Source organism: Acanthopagrus latus, chromosome 20 (assembly GCF_904848185.1).
Source record: "Acanthopagrus latus isolate v.2019 chromosome 20, fAcaLat1.1, whole genome shotgun sequence".
Classification (NCBI taxonomy): Eukaryota; Metazoa; Chordata; class Actinopteri; order Spariformes; family Sparidae; genus Acanthopagrus; species Acanthopagrus latus.
Genome location: NC_051058.1, coordinates 1,008,806 through 1,030,677, shown reverse-complemented (window position 1 = coordinate 1,030,677; position 21,872 = coordinate 1,008,806). Strand labels below are relative to the sequence as shown.

The window sequence follows — 21,872 nt, the reverse complement described above, 5'->3', positions numbered from 1 at the left end:
TTTTCCTTGCATTACAAATGTGTATAAGTTTTACAGTCAGCTGTTGAGCTTTAAAAACAAGCTGGCCTCACCCGGTTGAACTGGGCCCATGATATGGTCATGTTGCGGTAGTCCTCAGGGTTGTTGCTGCTGCTTGTAAAACCCTTCTGTGCCAGGAAGACCAAGTTATCGTCTGACAGGCCACGGCTGCTGTGCATTTCTGCCTTGTACTTCATATCGAGAGCCTCGCACAGCTGGGGCCACAGCACCTTGTCTGGAACAATGAACGGCACCCTCCCCTGAGGACATGAGGAAGAGTGGTAAACATAGCAAACACAAAAGGCAAAAAGTTCAGATCCTCACTCAGTTTATTTATTCAGCTGTCTGACACCCTACTTAATTGATGATTATGATTTTACAAAAGAACTGTGAGCAGTCCACTGAGAGTAATGAAATACACTATCAATAAAAAGGCATGAAATTCCACAAATGAACCCTGACAAGGCACAACAGTAAAGTGAAAATGATTTCAGGTGACTACATCATGAAGCTCATCGAGAGAATGTCAAGAGTGTGCAAAGCAGTAATCAAAGCAAAGGGTGGCTATTTTTAGGAATCTAAAATATAAAACATGTTCTGAGTTATTTCACACTTTTTTTTTTGTTCACTACATAATTCCATGTGTGTTCATCCATAGTTGTGATGCCTTCAGTGAGAATCTACAATGTAAATAGTCACGAAAATAAAGACAAATCATTAAATGACTTTTGACTGGCAGTGTATGTGACATGTAGTTAATGGTCACATTTAAATACAGGCATGTACCATTCTTAGAACTGAGCTTTAAAGAACAAGTCTGATGATTTTCTTTGTTGTTAACAAAAAGACCAAAGCCCACAATGTGTTGTGAATGTCTCAATTTTAGCAGCAATGATTATTCAATCAGTCAAACAACAGAAGATGAATCCACCATTTGCAATCGTTGTAGTGATTTTTTAAGACATAAAAGCCAAACCTTTGCTCATTTGAGCTTCTCCTAATTTCTAGACTTAAACTGTCTTTGTCAACCATGACTTTAAATGTACTGTAAGTTGGACACAACAAGACATCCAAAGACGATACCTTAGGATATACGGGGAAACAAAATGGCATTTTCTCACATTTTTTGAAAAAACAAAACCATCTAGAAAGTATTTGGTAGCGTATGAGATTAACAGATGTCACTGGTGAGAGTCAAAACCATTATATCTTTGTTTCCATCTGATGGTGCCCCTTTGTAACTGCTAGTTTAAATACTATCATGTCACTTGGATGCTGATTCAATTCAAAACCTATTCTGCGTTGAATGGATAGAAAGGGGGCATGCTTCAATATACTGTGTGCCAAACCATTAACTGGTCAATTGAAATACAATGTGAAAAATACCTGGTAGATAACATTTACATTTTCGTTTCCACCACTGAGTTGCCAAAACAGAGAAGAGTTGTGACTTTGCTGAGTTGGCTTTGTTTTCTCTCAGCAATGGCGGTATCAGCCGGCCAGCTGATGTAGATGAGTTAAGTGCTCTTGGCGTGCTCCTGGCGTGTGGTCTGACCAGTGTTTGAAGGTAGACGGGCGCAGTTCTGTTAACGGCCTTGAAGGCTAGCACCATCATCTTGAATCAGATGCGGGCCGCAACAGGAAGCCAGTGGAGGTCATGGAGCAGGCAGGGTCACATGAGAGAATATGGGTAGATTGTTAACATAACATGCTGGACGTTTTGGATATGCTGCAACGGTTTAGTCGCAGTCCAGCCGAGAGGGAGTTGCAGTAGTCCAGGTGGGAGATGACCAGTGCTTGGACCAGGAGTTGCGCTGCATCTATTGTGAGAAAAGACCAGATCCTGCGGATGTTGTAGAGGGCAAATCTGTAGGATCAGGCCATAGCAGTGATGTTGGGGGCGCAGGACAGCCCGTCATCGAGGATTATGCCCAGGTTTCTCGCCATATACAATCGCGATACCGTGACATGTGATATGTGATATGATTGCACAGCCTAATGATCTAGTGTATAGTGAAAACAGAACCTGTCCAAATATTGAGCCTTTAGGGACACCAGTTTCCAGCAAGAAGGGTTTGAACAAGGAGACGTTCCATGTAACCGGGCAGGGGCGATTTGTCAGACAATGCCAAGTTCAGCCAGAGTGGAGAGGAGGATTTGGTGGTTGACTGTGTCAAACGCAGAAGATAAGTTGAGGAGAATGAGGACTGACGAGCAGGACGAGGCTCTGGCGGTACCGAGCAAATTGTTCACCGTGAGGAGGGCTGTCTTCAGTGGAGTGACCAGTCCTGAAGCCTCACTGATTTAGGGTCAATGAGGTAATTTTCTGAAAGATAGGAGGACAACTGGTTGTAGACTGCACGTTCCACAGTTGTAGAGAGGAAAGGGTGTCTGCCTTCTTGACTGAAGACTGGCAGTTCCACAGCCCCCCTCGTACTTCAAGTTTAGTACTGGTGGAGGAAAGCTGGATAGCAGAGATTGCTCGAGGCTGTAACCCAGCCAATGTATCTCTGGTGAAATCTTCTCCGGTTTGATGTCCTGACTGGAATTGGGTAAGACTCATGGCTACAATCAGAGGTGGACAGCAAGTTACTTTGATTTTCTCGATAGACTCCCGCAGAGAGACTCACTGTCTTTGTTCTCCAGTCTCAGTTCAGCTGTCCTGGTGCTGCAGCTGGCGCTGTAGTGACTAGCCCCTATGTGCCCCTAAATTTACCTCATGCAGGCTTGGCTCCGCCCTGCAATCAAGCCTGTTGGTCACAGCTGACTTGGGCAAAACTGCCTGTTAACACTCAGTTTCAACAGTTTCACAAGCCGCTGCTGCTCTGTTAGAACCAGCAAAAGCCATTGCTGCCCACAACACTGATCAGCACAGGGTTTCTGAGATGAAACAGACTATGCACATGATTATTTCCTCAAGTCTGAGCTGGGCTGCTTAAGTTCTACAGTGTCTTGGTCAGTTGGTCATTAATAAATCCTGCAACACTGGTATATGAGTGACTGCGCAAAAAGTTCACAATATACTTCTAGTTCATCTTTCAAAGGTAATTATTATTATCATCAATAAGTCATGACATGAAAACATGTTTGGGGCCATTTGCCTTCTGAATATCAATTACAACATGGCTCTAGGGTGTGAGAGCTGTAGATTTTCTGGATGCTCCCTCACAGTTGTGTTCTGCCTTTTTGTTCATCAATCACAAAATTCAACATGCTTAGATGGGCACGTGATGATTTTGTGTCATGTGTTATCATGATACTGGCAGCCAGAGATAATGTCAGGAAAGGAGGAAAGACTACTGGGGCACCCTTACTGTGTTGTTAGAAGTTTTAGAAGAGGAATAAGATATATCAGCTGAACAAATACACTCATTTGGTTCTGCAAATGACAGTTACCAATTATGAGAAAACAGAATATGACAAGATTTAACCTTTAACAACAATAGCATATTATGCTGTCAAATACCTGACAAGCTGACAAGGTGCATATGGTTACAGGGAATTATCATATATAGTTGCCACCAAACATTTATACAAAAAGTACTTATTTTGTCTTACTTCTACTGTTATTGTATTAGGCACTGGTTTGTGAACATTTACTCCTTACACACTATATTATTATGTGTATTTGACTTATATTTAATACTCTATACAGGTGGTGAGTGGCCAGCAGGTCTGAATTCAGTGTATAATATTGTGGAGAAGAGTTGTCTTACCGGTTCAGCAAAGGCGTTGTCCCACAGGACTGTTGCCGTGGCATTGTTGTCCTGACTGCCGTGGACAATCACAACCACAGGCAGCGATAAGGTCTGTCGGTAATACACACAACAAGAAGGAAGGTCACAGGTTAAAGTGTATACTAAATTTTTATCTCTCATATTATCTTTCTTAAATTAATTGGTTAGCAATGCTGATGTACGCACTATTCTCCTATTACAGTTAAAGTGTTAAATAGCTCTCTTTCTCCAACAGTAATAACGTTAAAGAATGTTTGGTCAGTACCCTTTGTCTCTCCTCCCACCGTTCATGCAGCATTAGAGAAAATGCATTTTCTGTTATCCCTGGTTACTTTATCCAATCAGGAGAGAGAGCTCCATAAAAGGTCTTCCTGTCTGTCTGTGAACATTCCGAAAGTAGGATCCTCCCATTTACTGGCAAAGGTGGAACAGTGAAAGCTACCTGTGACAGCTTATACTACCAAACAGGCTGAAAAACTGAAAAAAACTGAAAAACACTTGGAGAAATGACAGGCAAACAGAGCAGCCTTGAAGGAAGACGGAGTCGTGCAAGTGTGGTGACGTTTTATAACAGCAGCTTTAAGAAATTTTTAATGCAGAGCCATGAAACTCCAGTTGGTATTTAAAGTGGAGATGAGATCAGTAGCAGATGGCCAAGGAGCAAACCTGACCATTTAATAACCAAGCAAGATACCCAGTGTGGTTTGGCTGTTATTCACATGTAACAATTAAAATATCCGTATGAGTACCTTGACATGGAAGACCAGCTCGTTGCCCCCCACGCTGAACTGTGATTCAAACAGAACTGTGAACTTCTCCTCCGTCACTGACTCTGCACCTCGACGGTCCGAACGCTTGATCCGCTTCAGTGACTGTACACACACACAGACACACACACACAAGTACTTCATTACAATAACACACAAGTGTAGTGCATTCACAATGAACTGAGCAACTGCATTTTCAGTCCCTGAGAACATGCATCAGGCTTCACACACACAATAATTACCTGTGGTTCTATTATTGCACACTCATATGTACATTTTGGTTCTGTTATTGCACATTCTTTGGAATTGTTTATTTCTTTCTTGTATAGTTGCATAGATCATTACTGTTTATAGTATAGTTAGCTTTTGTTTGTTTTTCTTTTTCTTTTTTTTTTGTGGACCCAATGCTATGACAAAATAATTTCCCTGTCTGGGATCAATAAATTAATTCTATTCTATTCTATTTATTCCATTTCTATTCTATTCTTACTTAATTGAAAATGGTTGATTATAACATGCAATAACTATTATTATTATTATTATTATTATTATTATTATTATTATTATTATTATTATTATTATTAATAATAATAATAATAATAATAATAATAATCATAATAATCTATACAGATGCACAGAACAATAATACCATTTTCTCTTTTGTGCTGATGGATCTTGTTGAGTTGAGTAGTGTGACCAGTTTTTAAAAAACAACAGTACTTCTGAAGTTGAATTTGAAACTGGCTAAAGGTCACAGCTTGACCTCTGTCTTATAGTTTTACCAGTTCATTCAAAATGTACATTAAATTAAACTGCACTGTCAAGATTAGAACTTCACTGTATGATCATTTGCACAATTTACTATCAACAGGTTTATTTACTTTGGTTTTTAAAGGGAGGCAGACGGGTAGAACCGATGAAAGAGGCCATTGTCCATCCCCAATGATTGACAATCATTAACTACTGAGCCCTACACCATCATAATATTGTGATTTTAAAAGCCCCACCAGAGAGCACAAAAAAGTAGTGTGTCCCCTCAGAGTTGCTGTATGGCAGAAGTTGTTGGAGTGTGTGTAACAAAGGAGAGTAAATGAAGTTACATCAGTGAAGTTGTTGCTACAGTTCTTTCTGTTAGGTTAGGTCATTGGGTCAGAGCAATAGTAGGCAACACCAGCTCCTGCCTTATGGATACTCTGAGGGAACACACCACCTCAGATTCAGAAATACAGCTAGAAATCTAACATATGCATTTGGGATTTTTTTGTTCTGTTTTTCCTATTATACAAGACACTAAAACCAAGTGTACCATTACTCCTCAAGTCAGAACTGATACCTCTAGTTCAGAGCCTATCCAAGGCTTTTTGGACTGAGACACCTAAAACTGAACTAAGCAAATGCCACATTTTTGTACTGTTATGAAGGTGATAAAAGCAAGATGACATGGTGAATCAAATAGAATATTCCAGCAACAAAGTTTAAATCCTAGTTTCTGAAGTATCATAGACAACTTGTAATGAATATCTGCCTTGTTCCTACATAAACTGAACAAAATATTTAGCCAGTTCAGCTTTTGTCATCAACTAGATGACCTGCAGTGAAGCAGCACTCCAAAAACATAATACTAACCCTGTGTAGATCAGATAAATCACCTGACGCACAACATAAAGATAAAGATCTGCACGTGACTTATGTAATACATATGACGAGGCATGGTCTGCAATGTGTCGAAGTGCCAAAAGAACCAGGCACTTATTTACTTGTGTGCAAGTTGTCATGTTCATTGATCAAAACATTTTGATCTTCTGTTCAAACAGAGATTGATGAATTCCTATCTTATCAATTCTCCCTTTATCCAGTGTACTGGAAGGAACCTTAAACCCGTTTGTAAAAAAGTTAGTCCACCCTCATTACTTGTTTTGGTGGTGAGTGGCCAGCAAGAGCCTGAAGTGGAGTAGAATAAGCGTAATATGTTCATTAAGTCTTTTTGTGTTTTGCTTATTTGTTTTGTATTTAATTCAACTCCACATGTATGCTGCTCTCTTGAAATGATTATTCTTGCTGTTTACGTCACAAAACTGTTTCTGTCCAAAGAAACTGAAAACTCGAGCTTACCATGTTTCTGAAGTGTGCACTGAGGGTGCCAGTGGCCTGATGATACTCCATCACACAGTTGTTGTTGAGGATTTCTCCACTACTTTCACTAACAGGACAGAGGAAAGCAGTTGACCAGGATTAACATTCAAATTGTTGATTATGATGACTAAACCACCATCAAACTACTTGTTTCATAACAACAAATAAACACATTGAATGCCTTTTTAATATTTGATTATTATCAATCCATTCATTATTTTAGTTTTGCATCAGCTAATTACCCACATGGTGTTGAGCCAATATATTTATTACAAGTCTGCAAGCCTCCATTTACCCCTCACCTGTGTGTGCTCTCATTCTTCAACAGAGCTTTGGCCTGCTGCTCACTAACAATGACAGCCTTGACCTGAGGTGGGTTCATGTGTACGTTTAGCTTCCCACCCACCAGAAGGCGCACTGTGGCTGCAAACTTGGTCTGGGTCTTTAACACCTGGGGTGGCTGTTTTTCAATGATGAAGGTACTAAAGAGAGGATTGGAAAATTATGCATTAGTCAACAGACAGTGATAATGATGTACAGACATTAGTGACAACCAACAGAAGAATCAGACCAGCAAATTCTAATCAGGTCATCCTTGAGTCATAGTGGACATTTGTAACAAATCTGAAGAAATTCCCTCATGGTCTTCTTGAGTTATGGTTTTCATGAGAATGGTTACCTCATCAGTAACTTACAGTGAGATATCACAGCAGCGTTGAAGAGTTTTCTGACAGACATTTCAAGATGGAGGTCCTCAACTCAATGACTGCACATATGCAAATCAAATAATGTGTTTTTGAGGCAGCTTCTTTGTTTGACAACAGCCAGCAGTGTTGGTGATATAGTGGATTACCAGCTGTACCTCCCCACACTGAACTCTTCGGCTAGCCGAGCGAGCCTGCCGCTGTGTCTCTGGAATAGACAGAAAGGCCTGGCCGGGTGTAGTCATGGCCAACCGGCCATCCAAAGCTTGAACACAGTAAACATTACTTGGTCTTTGGGTTTTGCCACTGGGCTGATCGTGGAGGATCAGCCCGCCCCTCTGACACTGAGTCTGTCTTTTCTCTCTCGCATGTAGACAACAGCCCCCTTTACACAGCATTTTGAGTGCAGGGATCCTGCACATCTCTGTGTGTCAATCTGATGGAGTTAACAGTTACTAAACAGATCCTTCACTCAACAAAATAAAGAGAAACGTCCCACAAGCATCGTTACAGGACCAAACAGCAGTAACGTAGTAACTGGTTGTGTCTTTGGGAACTTATATGAGAGAAAAGTGTCTGTTTATGTTTATAGGAGGAGAAGTGTGACCCAAGAAGAACAGCAGCAAGTTGTGCAGAAGGGACTGTGACAGCCAAAAAAGGTTGGCATGTTTAACGAAGAAACTACAGAAAATTCCCTCAAGGCACTTTAGAGATATCATGTTCACAAAAACATTATGCTATATCTGGCATGGAGGCCTAAAGATATGCAAGTATAGTTCCATAGACATATAATTTTCTATTTACAAATATCCCTGGCCCCGTGCTGTAATTCTGGCACAGTACTGGAGAACTTAAAGCCATGTTGTAAATGGTCCCAGACAAATACATTTAATAACAACAACAAAAAAACAACCTTTTTGCTGGCTGCTTAGAGTACATTTCACTTTGAATAATTTTGGATTAAAATTAAGGCTATTCAGTATATTATTTGATAATTGAGTAAGTTAAGGAATTACTGCTTTGGATATTACATTACTTTAGCATATAAGGTTTTCATCAAGTGAACAACATGTTACTGGTTTGGAAAAAAATATGTGTAAACAAAAATAGGATTGGATAAAACTGAAAAAAAAATTAGGGTCTACTGATCCGGTCATACTGACTCGCTTTCGACTGAAAAAGGACGTAAGCAGTGTGTGAGTGAGACAGAAAAGTGAAACTAAAATTAAACTTTATTCATTAATTGTGCAATGTAATATTATTGCAATGTGGTATACAGCTCTGTAGATGCAACTTCTCTGCAATCTCTGATGAGGGTGATAACAAGAGCTGAAGAGCCCTACACCTGCTAAAATCTGTTATCACTACAGGCTACAAGATTAGAAATTTAAACCACATATCTGGCAAACAATTGCCACACAATCCTCAGTGAACACACTAGCATCCTCACCAGAATGGAGACTTAGTCACTGTATCACAATCAGGACTGAAGATAAACGTATTGTCTTTTTCTCACCTGGTAACTAAGGCAGAGATGATATCAGTGATGTCAGCGTTGAGTTTGCTTAGCAGCTCTTCCATGGGGCCTGGCAAAGGAAGCTGCTGGGTTAAATGTTCACACCGCCGTATCTGCTGTCGGTTCTGCCAGATCAGGTCAGCCAGCTTCTCACACCTGATGGACAGTATACCAAACACCACCACAGGGTGGAAGTAAAAGGGGAGAGGAAAAAATGAGGCTAGGTTCTTCTACTGTGTATTCATTGTTCAGCCAGAATATTTTAAGGACTAACAAGTCAAGTGATCAACATTGTTCATCTTCTTTAATGCAATGTTCTGCTAGGAGCATCCATCCATATGTATGTGTATATGTATATACACATATACGCGTCGAAATAAGAAAATAACGTACGGTTGTGCTGAAAATAATGACACCAAGTAAAATAAAATAGTCAAAAATAGCGAATTATACCCTGGAATGTCGGATTTCACAACAAACCAGATATCCCTGATGTCCCACCTTCAAACACAGCCTCATTTGGCCATCCATGAAAAAGGTACATCACCTCCCACTTTTCTATAGGAATACACAGTTCCTATGGGTACTGCACTAGTGTATATAAAATAGAAATAATACTATAATAAAAAGCCAGAAAAGTCACATCAGATATTGTGTGGATAGTTGTTGCCAGAACACAGTAGCGGTGCACCTCAACTCTCCTCAAAAGTACGTTGCATTCTGAGATCGATACTTCTCGGCTGCCATGACAGTGGGGAGCGGAACAAGCTAGTGTTGTTTCTGTCGCAAACGTGTTGTTCGAATCGAATGAATGAATATTTGAGTGAACAAACTGAACGGAATCACTTCACGAACTGATTTGTTTCTTAGTTCAGTTGAGCTCAGCCGCGAGCATGCCGGCCAGGAGCGGAACTGCCGCGACTCACTTGTGAATCTTCGGCGAATGACGCAGCCAGCGTGCGGGCGGGGACTCACTCGCCTGCACACAGAGTGTGCAACTGTGAGGACGTGATTCATGGTCGCGGTGTCATTTGTTCATGATTTGCAAACCTACTACACACAGAGAACTGTCGCTGAGGACATGATTCTCGTTCATGTACTGTGCTGAAAGTGGCGCTGTGTCACTCACTCACCCAGGGCAGAGGAGTTGATTCACGTTCAGTAACCGTACTGCTAAAATTAGCACTGACTTAAGTGATTTTACTATGCACAGAGGACAGTTTAACCGTGTAATAATATTAGTGCATGTATACCACAAAACACCGTCCCTCAGTAAGTGAACGTAAACCTCAGGGCTGAATCACGAACTGAATGATGGATTGTTAGGCTGTTTATCAGTTCAGGGAGTTGGAGAGCACTGAACGATTTGGTGAACAAATCTTTTGTCGTAATTATGTTTTTACACAAAGGTTTGACTCACAAACATTCACAAAAAAAAGCCTAGGTTGCATTTTGGCGAGAGTTTCACTTTAAAAATGATTTGACAAACACTCCATCCTATGATATAATATTCTATTTAATAAATCTAATTTCTAATTAGTTGATCTAATTTACCAAGACTGGAGGACATCCAGCCCCCCCTCATGAGGACCTCCATTGCCAGCCAGCTGCTGCCTCCTTTTCCACTGGATGAGCTCTTCATCGAGTATCAGAGTCTGCTGCTTCCTGAGCAGGGCCAGAGTCTTCTGGTGCTGTTCTGACAGGTCCTGCAGACACACCACCAGCCACATGCTGAGAAACATTTGCATATGAAACACTCAGTATGCCAACATAATCAATAAAAAACACAGGGAAACATTAGTTGAACAGGGAACTTGAAAATGTTTATGTCACTGTAGTAACCTGAAAGATCCACTTCTGTGTGAAGCTGTGTTGACTTCAGCTTTGGAAACTTAAAACGGGATATCGACTACACAAACCACAAATTACCATTAGAAACTTTGAAGGTATACTATGCAGGATTTGCTGGTTGCGAGTCAGAGAGATATATCAGGGATGGTCGAGTGAGATGGAGAGTGGATAAAACAGAGGGAGGAGCTTAAACGACAACAAAGCATTGAATCAAACATTGCGTTTACATTATACTCAAGAAAACCGAATTACTGGGTTAGTCCGACTATGATCGGATTTTTAAGATGCATGTATATACCTTAGTTTGACTAAAATTGGACCGGATTAGATTTCTCATAGTCAGATTAAAACACCTAGATTATTCGATTGATAGTCACATTACTTGTGCATGTATGAGCTCCATCAGATCTGATCGGATTTTTGCGTTTTGCGCAGGCTCGAGATTTTTTTCCAGGGGCCGCGAGCCGGAAATAGAGGGACGGCAGTGTCGGCGTTTTTCCTCCAAAATAACCGCAAGCAAGAGTGCCATTGTGCATCTAGTTTGTATAATTATCATGTACACCATATACGAAATGCAAAAAGATGTAGCTTCATCTCGCTCTTCGTATGCCATTTTTCTCAAATGCTGAGGCAGAGTTTGTTGTTGCTGGTGACATAAAGAGGTCAGCCGGAGGTGGCTCTATTACCACTAGTTGAAATGGGCACAGCACCACCTATCATACCGGGGTATGACATGCTTTGGCCAATAATTAGATTTTCACACTGGCATGTATACTCGGACAATAGCAGTTGTCCGATTGAGTAGCCTAGTCGAACTATGGCTGTAATCTGACTAAACCAAGCCAGTACTGCAAAACTTGAAAACAAGAAATGACGGAACGGAGTGCATAGAAAAACAAACTGCACACAATATTACGCCCCTCCCTCACACTGCACTGATTCGCACACCGCCAATCAGAACAGCCATTCAGCTGGCACACAACCAATCAGAGAATCTAACAGCTCAGATGTCCGACGGCCCACCTCCTCAGACCTCGCATGCTCAGTCGGAGCAGACAACATCCGCGTGGCCCCGAAAGCTTCCAACGCAACTGAACACACCAAACATATTTGTTCCCGACCTGGTCCTAGTCTCTCCAAACGCTTTAGACGTCCAACGGTTGGGCCGGTGCGTTCCTGCCTTTAGTTGGTGGGTTGGTTGTGTGATGGGAAAATTCATTTTCATTATGGGTTGATGAATTTTGAACTATTTTGTTGAATATGATTTCTTAAAAACATTTATCTAACTTGCTTCATGTGACTGATATCTTATGCAAATGTATGAACACCTAACCTCTGCCCTATATGATTGTAATAGAGTCACGAACCAGCCAAGACTCAGATAGAAAGTCGCCCTCTTGTCTCATGTTTTATGTCTGATAATTTTATGCTTCGCACAGAGTCCCAGGTCATGCGTCATGAAGTTTTAACTTTATGTCTTGTGTCGATGAGAAGCCTGTCTGATTGGGATAGTCGTATGTACGTATGTGTGTAGCTTAATCACTGCTGGCGCCAAGAGTGCTTGTCTCTTCCCCTGACCTTGTTGTTATCTGTGTATAAATTGTGAACACTCCTTTACTCTGGGCTCATTCACTCGGCTCATGAATTTGACTGGGTGGTGAGTCCATCTGCAGATGGTTGGATTAAACTTACAGAAAAGACAAGATCTGACTTTACTCTTTTATTGACAGAAATTTCCACCACAGTTGGTTGGTTGGTTTGTGAACAGGACTGCATGTTAAATGGAAGATCAATAATCGTTAGTAATTGAAAATCGAATCGATAATCGTCAATAGTTGAAAATCAATTTTGTCTCTAATCGAGACTTCAATAAACGGAATCAAATCGAATCAGGATATTGGGCTGATTAACCACCCCTAGAATGGACCCCATTAACTTTAAGTGTCGATACAAACGGACAGCTCCAGGAATGTTTTCAGGTGGCTGGTATCCTAGATCCAGTGAGTTTCATATTGGACTGGTCAAATAAGTGATTAAAGTGTCAGAGGAATGCGCTCTATTGAATGCACTTTAGTTTCTGATTTCATCCCCACACAACCTTGTCGATTTTGTCTGAATGCAGCCGGCTTCATCCAGTCTGCTGTTTGCCTCTCAGCTCTGCTTTGTTATGTAGCTCACCCCCACCCTCTAAAACAGACACACAGACCTGCAGCTCTTTAAGCATAAATTACAGACCGAGAGCAGTGGAGAGAGACAGAAACAGCAATGTAACATTATCGCTGCATTTCTATGGAGCCCCATCTTGACACCGTTCGTGCTATTACTGGCCAGGGGTTACACACCCACTGTACAAAGGTTGATGCCAAAAAATGTCATGAACACATCTAAATATTGAGAAAATAACCCTAATCCTAACCCTGCTCCAAAGAGTAAATGGAGTACTGAAGAGGGAGGATTATCTCCATATTTATGAGAACAATCACCCTGAGTCTTGGGTGCAGCTGGGAGCTCCAACAGGACAATGACCCAAACACACATCAGAAGCGGTAAAGGAATGGATCAATCAGGCTGACCTGAGGTTTTGAACGGCCTTCCCTAAGTTCAGACATAAACCCCATCAGAATATGTGAACTGTGCTGAAGAAACAAGTCTATTCCAGGAAGCCAACTCATTTAGGTGAACTTCACCAATTCTGTCAAGAGGAGTGGTTAAACATTCACCCAGAGGACGACCAGAAGCTTGTGGATGGAAATCAAAAGCACCTGACTGATGTGAAAATGGCCAAGAGACTCTTAACCAAATATTAGAATCACTGTTTGTATATTTATGATCCAGCAGGTGTGATCACGTTTTCAGAGGACCTTTAAGAAATTCATTATTAAAACAAACTTCTTGCATTTTTTTTGTGCAAAGTAGTTTGTGTTCCACTCATTCATCACAGAAACATGGGAGCTGTAGAAATCACTGGAATTGAAAACTGACAAGAGTCATCATGCCTTATCATGATCGACTTGGCTTCAGGGCTAAGAGACAAGTGATGTGAAGAGAAGCTATATTTATAAATCAGCATACCATCCAATTAATATTCCACTTCAGCCACACTTGAACCTGTCAGTTCAAAGACTGATCACAGTGATCATTCACTGACTGGAGAGAGTGAAAAAGTCCCTACGGAGAAAAGGCATTTGTTTCAATTGTGTGTGTGTGTGTGTGTGTGTGTGTGTGTGTGTGTGGGAGTGTGTTCTTCATACAAGCCTATATTTCTGCAGTGTGCTGGCCTCTCTGGTGAGCCAGGCCTCCACAGTGGCCCTCTTGGTTTGTAGGGTTGTCTCCCGCTGGGTTCGCTCAGCCGGAGGCAGTGAGGACAGGCTGCTCAACTGAGCTAACAAAGCACAAGCAAGAGACAGGGAGCACATCACAATCACCAGATACACAATGTAACCTTTTACCCAGTCCCTGACTGCAGACACTTATCTACAAAGACTTATGTCAGTCAAACAGGTTGGTGATGTTTCAAATCAGCCCTCCTTGGCAGGGCACACAAAACACTGAACTGGGGTTTGGGGTTTGATTTGTATTTGGTTCATTTACTAACCAGTGAATTATCACTGGTTTTGTGATGCTTAAGTTACAGGTGTATCTTAAGTGTATGTTTAGTAGAAACCCATTTTTTGGATTTGGACCACCTTTTGAAACACCAGGTGAGCTGACAAAAAACATAAACATAACATAGATTGCAGGACCCCAAAATAGGTGTTTCACAACTACTAATTTTTACGAATCAAGTTTTTCATAATAGCAGTAGACTGGTGGACTAGTCATTCTGTAAAAAAATATATTAGATATATAGAGAGGAGTTCTATTGAACATTTTGTCCACAACTAGTTAACAGCTGCCTGCAGCTCCAACTGGAGGTTACAGTAGTCGACTAGCTGACTAGTCGCAGAAACCTCAACCCCCGACTAACTTTCTCCACTAGCAGCACTGGTGGTTCAAAACACGACTTAATCTGTCAAGAAATGCAATAAATTTGTATTCTTATTATCTTACCCACATTTCTTCTAAATATTTTGGTAATATTTAGACAATTTACTAAAATAACAATGGTCTGTTTTATTTTAAGGAAAAAGTAGTGCGCCAAGAGAGAGGCATTTTCCATGAATTTTTAAAGGGTGGTTGCATCAACTCCTACAACTAGATGGCATAAAAGTGATACGTCTTTGAAAATAAATAGTTCCAACTGTGTTTAACAAGTGTTAAAACTATTGTTCCCCCTCTTCTTTTTTTTAAGTATTTTTTTTTGCCTTTTCTGGCTTTATTGATAGTACAGCTTGAAGAGGGTGACAGGAAACAGGGTCAGAGAGGGGCAGTGACACGCAGCGAAGGGATCCAGGCTGGGAATCGAACCAAGCCAACCACGCTAAGCAGCGCCCATTCCCCCTCTTCTTACAGGAATACAGGCTTTTATCCCTGTCTTATCATATGTATAAGTCCATTACTAGATTAATCATGATGCTTACTCTATCACACAGAAACAATAAGGTTTTTCTTTTTCATCACTTGGAGACGCCTCATTCTTCAAGTCAAGCAGTCCTGACAATAACAGAATATATAATAGACCTAAAAAAACTTGCATTAATAGCATTTCAGTTAGAAATTATGAACAAGGGGACAGACAAACACATTTTTATATTAGCTGGCCATTTACTAAAAAGTCCAACTGACAACATTACATGGTGGTTAAGTGGTAAGTCACAATTTAGGGGCAGCAGACTGTAATCTATGTATGAAATGGTTGCATCCTCACAATACTGCATTTTCATTTAATAAGGAGAGGGGGGCAGTGCCAACCTTTTGTTTGGTTTTGTGACTTCATTTATCACTGTGGCGGCCAGGGCAAAACGTTACCAACAGAAATGCTGCTGGTGTTTTGTACGATGATGTTGATCTTTTTTTTAAAAATATCACAATTTACACACAGGTGCTTCTAAAAATACATTTATTACAGTGTGGAGCCCTGGATCGGGGGACGCAACAATGTGCCTTACCCTGGATGCGCAGGTTCTCCTGGTACTGGATGATGAAATACTCCTGGCTGTGCTGCAACTTCCTCAGTTCATTTTCAGTGTCCTGCGTGGCCAGACGGAGCTCCTCAAAGGCCTGGTTGATCTGCTGGTGGCGCTGTGACAGGCTGTCCATGGCTTGCCCCCCACTCCCACAGGTGGCCTACACAAAACATTTAGAAAGATCCCAATGTTGCCTGCTTTTGATCAACTTCTCTATTTTTCCCTTAGTTGGTTTGACTAATACTCATACATGTGATGTAATGATACCAAAATCTACAGTGCGATATCATCATATGTAGTCTTTGATATGAGATTGTAAAAGTCTTGGAAATAAAAAGATCAAAATGACTTGAACAGAGTCTGTTTACAAAAAATATGAGCATTTATTACTTGTATGCATTAGTTTTATCTTTTAACTTGGGGTCCTTCTGCTTTTCATGACCACAACCATGACCTAAGCATGTGTAAAAAGAAGCCATTTGACTATGAACAATTACAAAACAACACAGCAGCCAGTAACACTCCCTCCCTTTCTCTTGTTGTCCAGCAGACTATCAGAGCCACAAAAATCTCTGTCATGGTCTCTGACTCGTTATTATTCAGTATAGTCCGTATTATGGCTAACAGCATTTTTTCATCCTGTTTCCGTATGTTCATATCAGCCTCTCAGCACTTACATTTGTAGCTTCTTGAACCAGCCTCTGTTCTGAGTGCAGGATGTGTTTTATGCAGCGCACCAACTCGAAAGGACAGCGGTCATAAGTGCTCTGTATAGACATCACAAGCAAGCACAAGCAAAAGATCAAGTCAGGCCAATAGCATCCCAACAGTTTCTTTCATGGCTTCTCTGAAAATGAGACATGTTTACAATGGTAGCCCTGAAAATAACATCATGGTGGCAATTGTTTTGTGACCATACATTTCCTGAAGAACAGGCACCCAACTCCTGGGCTGAGGACCAGTAGTGAAAAAGCAAAATTTGGCCAAAAAACAAAAAACAAAAAAACAATAACAATGAACTTGCATAAATGCCAATCAATCCTGTCACACCTCAGCAAGAACATACTGATTAGGTCATCAGTGTACAAGGGAACAAGCTGTAATGTTGAACAATCAGTTAATAAAGAGTTTAAATGATAACATTTATTTTCAGTTCAGGAGGAGAGAATGCTTATGATAACAGTGTATATCATATTGTTTTTTCTATACTGTGAAGTTATTTACCTGCTACTTCAACAACCTGCGTGAGATGGGCGGAGGTGTCGATGACGTGCACTGTTGTGCGACCCACAGCCAGGGAGTTTTAAAACCAAGAAACAGCTGATCACAGCAGTGAGTCTATCACTTCATCTGCAGACATTAAGATGAGCAACTGGACAGTGGCTGAGATACAGGAGATGCTCCTCAGTCTCTGTAGCTGTCTTCGTTGTCCGCTTGTTGTTGTAGCGGCAAGCTAGGAACGGTCACTATTTTCAAATTAAAAGCCCCCTGCTAAGAACCCTGTTCTAAACTCCAATGGGGTGCGACATAAAGCTATTATTTTGAAGACAAATTCTTTGTCACTGTTCAAAGCCCAACTTTGAGCTTCATGTCACGTCACATGTTTATGCCTATGGCTTTTGGAAAAGGAGGAATATTACGCCCCCCTTTTAGAAAGACAGGCCGGCACATTGCCACCCTTACCTTGGAGCCAATGTGATGCCTTTTTTATCTACAAAGGGCTAGTGATTCTGATGCCCACAAAAATGTATTCATTGTCTATGGGAGAAGTGTTTTTTGCTTCAATGGCATTGCATTGCATGAGCTGTAATTCTGACTGTGCCAAAATACATGAGTGAAAGGGGGTCGAAAAGAGGAGCAAAAAAAGTCAGGGAAGACTTTTTTGCTCCTCCTAACCCACTGGAACACACCCTGACTGTTTTCCAGAACCTTTTTATTTAAAAATACTCCACAGTGCCTGGAACACAGTGAACAAAGCCTGGGCTCTAGCAGTTAAAACTAACACTGGACATTATTTATTAACATTCATCACAGCCTTCTTTTATCGCAATATTACAGAAGTCTGTACATTGTTACATCCCCTCTAATATGATACAATATGTATTTGATAGTGACATTCATCTCCTATTATACATTTTGTATAATATCTAAGGTGCCGGATCCTATTAAATAGATGCTGGTCCTAATCTGAGAGGTTCCAGATTCTGTTCTGGCATGAGCCCTGCTGGTACCTTGAGCTGGCTAGCGTAGTGGCCCAGCTTGATCTTGAGCAGAAAGCCATCCTCTCCTCCCTGAAGCTGGGCTTTCTTCTGCAGCTCTGACACCAGATTGTCCAGCAGACGCTTGGCTTTGGTCTCCTCAGCTGGGTTGTCCAACTCTACAGAGTCCCTGTCAAAAGCATATATGTTCAGATTTTTAACCAATCCAAAGCCAAAGTCAAGCTCAGTGTGGCTTCACTAAGACTAGCTTTTAATGTGCAGTCGGGCTAAAATGCCTCCCAGGAGTTTCATTTGGATATCATTATTGTATATCCTGTCAAAAACAGGATCATTTTAACCAAATCATGCACCCGAGAGGTCTGTCTGAGCCTGGATGTCTGTTACTTGTGCTTTTAAAATGTCCTCTGAAACACCTCATTGTTTTCATGGTTCAACATCACAAGGAATCTAATAATGGACAAATATATATGATGATAAACATATGAAAAGCAAAGCAAATCCTCCTCTTAGCATATATCCCCGTAAGAGAGGTCAGCATCCATTCACTCAAGAGGAAAACACCATAATTTAACACTGCTTGAAGACCTATCACATTGAATTGGTGGTTGTTTTTTTTTTTTATATAATATCCAGTGAGGGCGGCTGTAGCTCAGCGGGTAGAGCAGGTCGACTAGTGATCGAAAGGTCGCTAGTTCAAATCCCGGCTCAGGGCAAGGAGCTGCATGTCGAAGTGTCTTTGAGCAAGATACTGAACCCCACATTGCTCATCAGTGAGGGCCCTGCGATGAGCTGGCGACTTGTCCAGGGAGTACCCTGCCCTCGCCCTGAGACAAGGCTGGGTTTGGCTCCAGCAGCAACACCCCGTGACCCCATGGAAAGGGATAAGCGGTTACGGATAATGACATGACATGACATGACATAATATCCAGTTTTAGGAGGTACTGCAGCCTCCCTTTAAGACATCATGGGAAGTGACTTTCTCTTGAAGCACTACTTCACTTTGTTCCTTTAAAAATCAATTGGACATTGTTATTTCTGCAAATTGTCTATTTATTACCAAATGATTTATCAGTAATACATTTAAGATGGAAGAAATATGTGTGTTATGCTTCATGACAATTCAAGTAGTGTTTCTAAATGTTGTGTTTTTGCTCCAACAATTTTTGAGTAGAGAGCACCAGTACTGTGCTACTAGTAGAAAAAGTCACTCTGGAGCCCCAGAGTATATTTGATATATCAAAATAAAACTAGAGATCTAGGTATGCTGCTTACCAGAGCTGGCTCTCAATCCACTGGGCCAGATAGTGTCGCACCTCAATGGGGAAATGCTGGCCATACAGGGCCTGCATCTGGTGCAACGCTTCACCCTGCAGCTGCTGGGCCTGAATCCACATTGCCATGGTGCTCCTGTGGAAGCAGGAGGATGGCAGGAGAAGAAGCCAGGGATAGATTGAGGAAGAGTGAGAGGGATATGTTATTGCTTTAAGGAAAAATACCCAAAAGGCGATGAAATACAGAAGAATAGAAGAGAGTGAAGTTGAAGAGATGGAGGTGGCAAAGGAGGTAAAGAAAATTGAGCAAGAGGAAAGAGTTATCAAAATGTTTTTTTGGTAAAATGCCTTTCAGTTTAATGAATTTCTTCCAGACAGAGGAAACGCTGACGTCAGCGTACAACATACGTGCAAAACCGGTGAGCAGTTCCAAAGGGAGGCAAATGTTTCCATTCATCTCTTTTAAACACTTATCCATCCCAAAACACTGCAAAGACTTCAGTGGTCACCACGGAAACACACAGTGCACACTTCCATCGTTTGTTTGAAACCTCATATTCCATTTAACACACTGATACAATGTGCAGATGTATTTCATTCATACAGGCAACATTAGGAATGGATCTGCAATTTTCTGTTCAGGTTACTAGACAGTGAAACAAATGTACCAAGTCTTAGATTTCTCATCCATCAGCAACAAAATGTCATATTAGTGTAACCACTATCTATACATGTACTCTACTGAAGTAAATAACTGAGCGGCATGGGCAGCTCCATTACTGTCCATCCACTACACCATAAAAACATCAATAAAACACATTTTATCAATCAACACCCAAAAACCTATATGTATGTATCCATTTGAGAACAACTGTCTTAAGGCGTCATGGGATGTTAAGCACCCCTTACAACTACTCAACAAGGAAAAAAATCTCTTAAGTAAAATCTAAATGTATGGTGGATCTCCACCTCACCACAAGCAACGTTCTGGCAACTGTCAGACACCATAGTGAGACGTATTACGCCAGCTCTTGATTTTGTGTGCAGCTCTGCTACTATAGGCAAAATGGGTCTTAAAGAAAAACAAAAACAGGAGCTGTCTTTTGATGAAGCACTTTATTTGATGATCAAACGGATGACTGTAATAGCCCATGTGTTACTGACATTCTGACATCAGGCTACACAAGGCTCGTCTGCAGCTGGGAAGCTTGACGCCCAGTAAGTTTGAGACATAGCTTAACTAGCTTGATAATAACACTGCACATTGAGACTAGCTCGTTGGTGACCATAGATCATATAAAGCGAACTTAATGGCACGAACACATTCATAATGGAAAGCAGATGAATTTAAGTTAGTTTAGTGGGATAAGACAGCGTCAGGTTAGCTGGCTAGTCTACTAGCTAGCATAGTAGGAGAAGTTAGCTCACTTACACAGCAACGGGGCAGCCCCTGACCAAAACTTCACTTTCATTAACGTTAGCCAATAACGAAGCTAGTTAACAGCTAGTTAGCGACGACTTAAACTCACCTTTTAAGAGACTGCAGAACACGTTACAGACACACCATGGACCGGCAGCAGACCATACACATACGCACACATACAAACACAACCTGTAAACCTACGCTTGGTTAACATACATGTCATATCGTTACCACTTTAACTCCTTCTGGTTTCTGGTAAAGCAGCTGTTCCTGACTAGCATCAAGTCAGGAATCAATATGTAAAACAGCTTCCGGTTTCTTATTTCAAAATAAAACTCCTGTCGACACACAATGATATGTCAAATCAGTTTATTAGCCGGTAATTAGTTATGTAGTAACTAATATAATATTTACATCATATAATTCACAGATAGAAATGTTTAATATCGATATTTGTTCTGGTTTTATCGAATACTGTAAGAATTTTTTAAAAACTTTATTTTAAGTGTAGAAACACTGTATTTCCGGTCGTATTCATGCTAAGTTCCGGTAATACGGTTAGGTCCTGCCAGCTCTGTATTTCCGCGAATGGCCCCACCTCTGTGATGAGAGTCAACAGCAGCACTGTCATGAAATAACACATCCCATACAGTCAAGACAACAGGACAACATTATACATTTAATAATAATTAAATTAGTATAATATTGTTAATGTCATTGTTCTGATTGTTCTGATACATGTCTGTGTCTTCTGTTTCCTTTCCTTTCTAAATTAATTTGTTGTTTTGTTATATGTATTATATTGTATGTGATACAAAGGATATCATAATTCCAATTGTTGTGACCTGTAGTTGCCTGATAATACTTTTATGTACACACATGAGTACACTGTGTGTTGTGGCACAGTACCTAACCCTAACCCTACTGGAATAAAGATCTATGACATTTTGAGTCATTTCTTAATGGCAATGTATACAAATTATTGCAAAAACAGTGGGGGAATTCTGCTTTTACCTTTTCATGGTCTAACTCTGCATGTATGACTTTAACGTATGACTTTACCAAGAGCTAAAACATTTGCATGCTTGACAAATCTGTATATTTATATATATGATAATATAGATCCAATGTACATTTGTTTTGTAATCAGTATTTCATATTTGTCCA

General features: G+C 40.8%; 1 protein-coding gene across 4 annotated transcripts in view; it reads right to left on the bottom strand.

The window, feature by feature from the left end:
• Positions 1-20,994, bottom strand: part of LOC119009634 (signal transducer and activator of transcription 5B-like) — a 35,984-nt gene extending 14,990 nt beyond the window's left edge. For 2 of the 4 annotated variants that reach the window (XM_037081091.1, XM_037081094.1), the window contains exons 1-13: positions 20,922-20,994; positions 19,284-19,418; positions 18,024-18,180; positions 16,470-16,559; positions 15,775-15,952; positions 13,978-14,108; positions 10,430-10,581; positions 8,876-9,031; positions 6,958-7,137; positions 6,635-6,722; positions 4,505-4,627; positions 3,735-3,827; positions 72-278 (exon numbers count right to left, since the gene is read on the bottom strand). In XM_037081091.1, the coding sequence (XP_036936986.1) occupies positions 72-278; positions 3,735-3,827; positions 4,505-4,627; positions 6,635-6,722; positions 6,958-7,137; positions 8,876-9,031; positions 10,430-10,581; positions 13,978-14,108; positions 15,775-15,952; positions 16,470-16,559; positions 18,024-18,180; positions 19,284-19,418; positions 20,922-20,923 (1,692 nt within the window). In that variant the 5' untranslated portion in view covers positions 20,924-20,994. Of the gene's footprint in view, positions 1-71; positions 279-3,734; positions 3,828-4,504; positions 4,628-6,634; positions 6,723-6,957; positions 7,138-8,875; positions 9,032-10,429; positions 10,582-13,977; positions 14,109-15,774; positions 15,953-16,469; positions 16,560-18,023; positions 18,181-19,283; positions 19,492-20,811 lie in introns of all 4 variants that reach the window. The other 2 variants (XM_037081093.1, XM_037081092.1) reach the window with 2 other exon arrangements.
• Between the last annotated feature and the right edge of the window lie 878 nt (positions 20,995-21,872).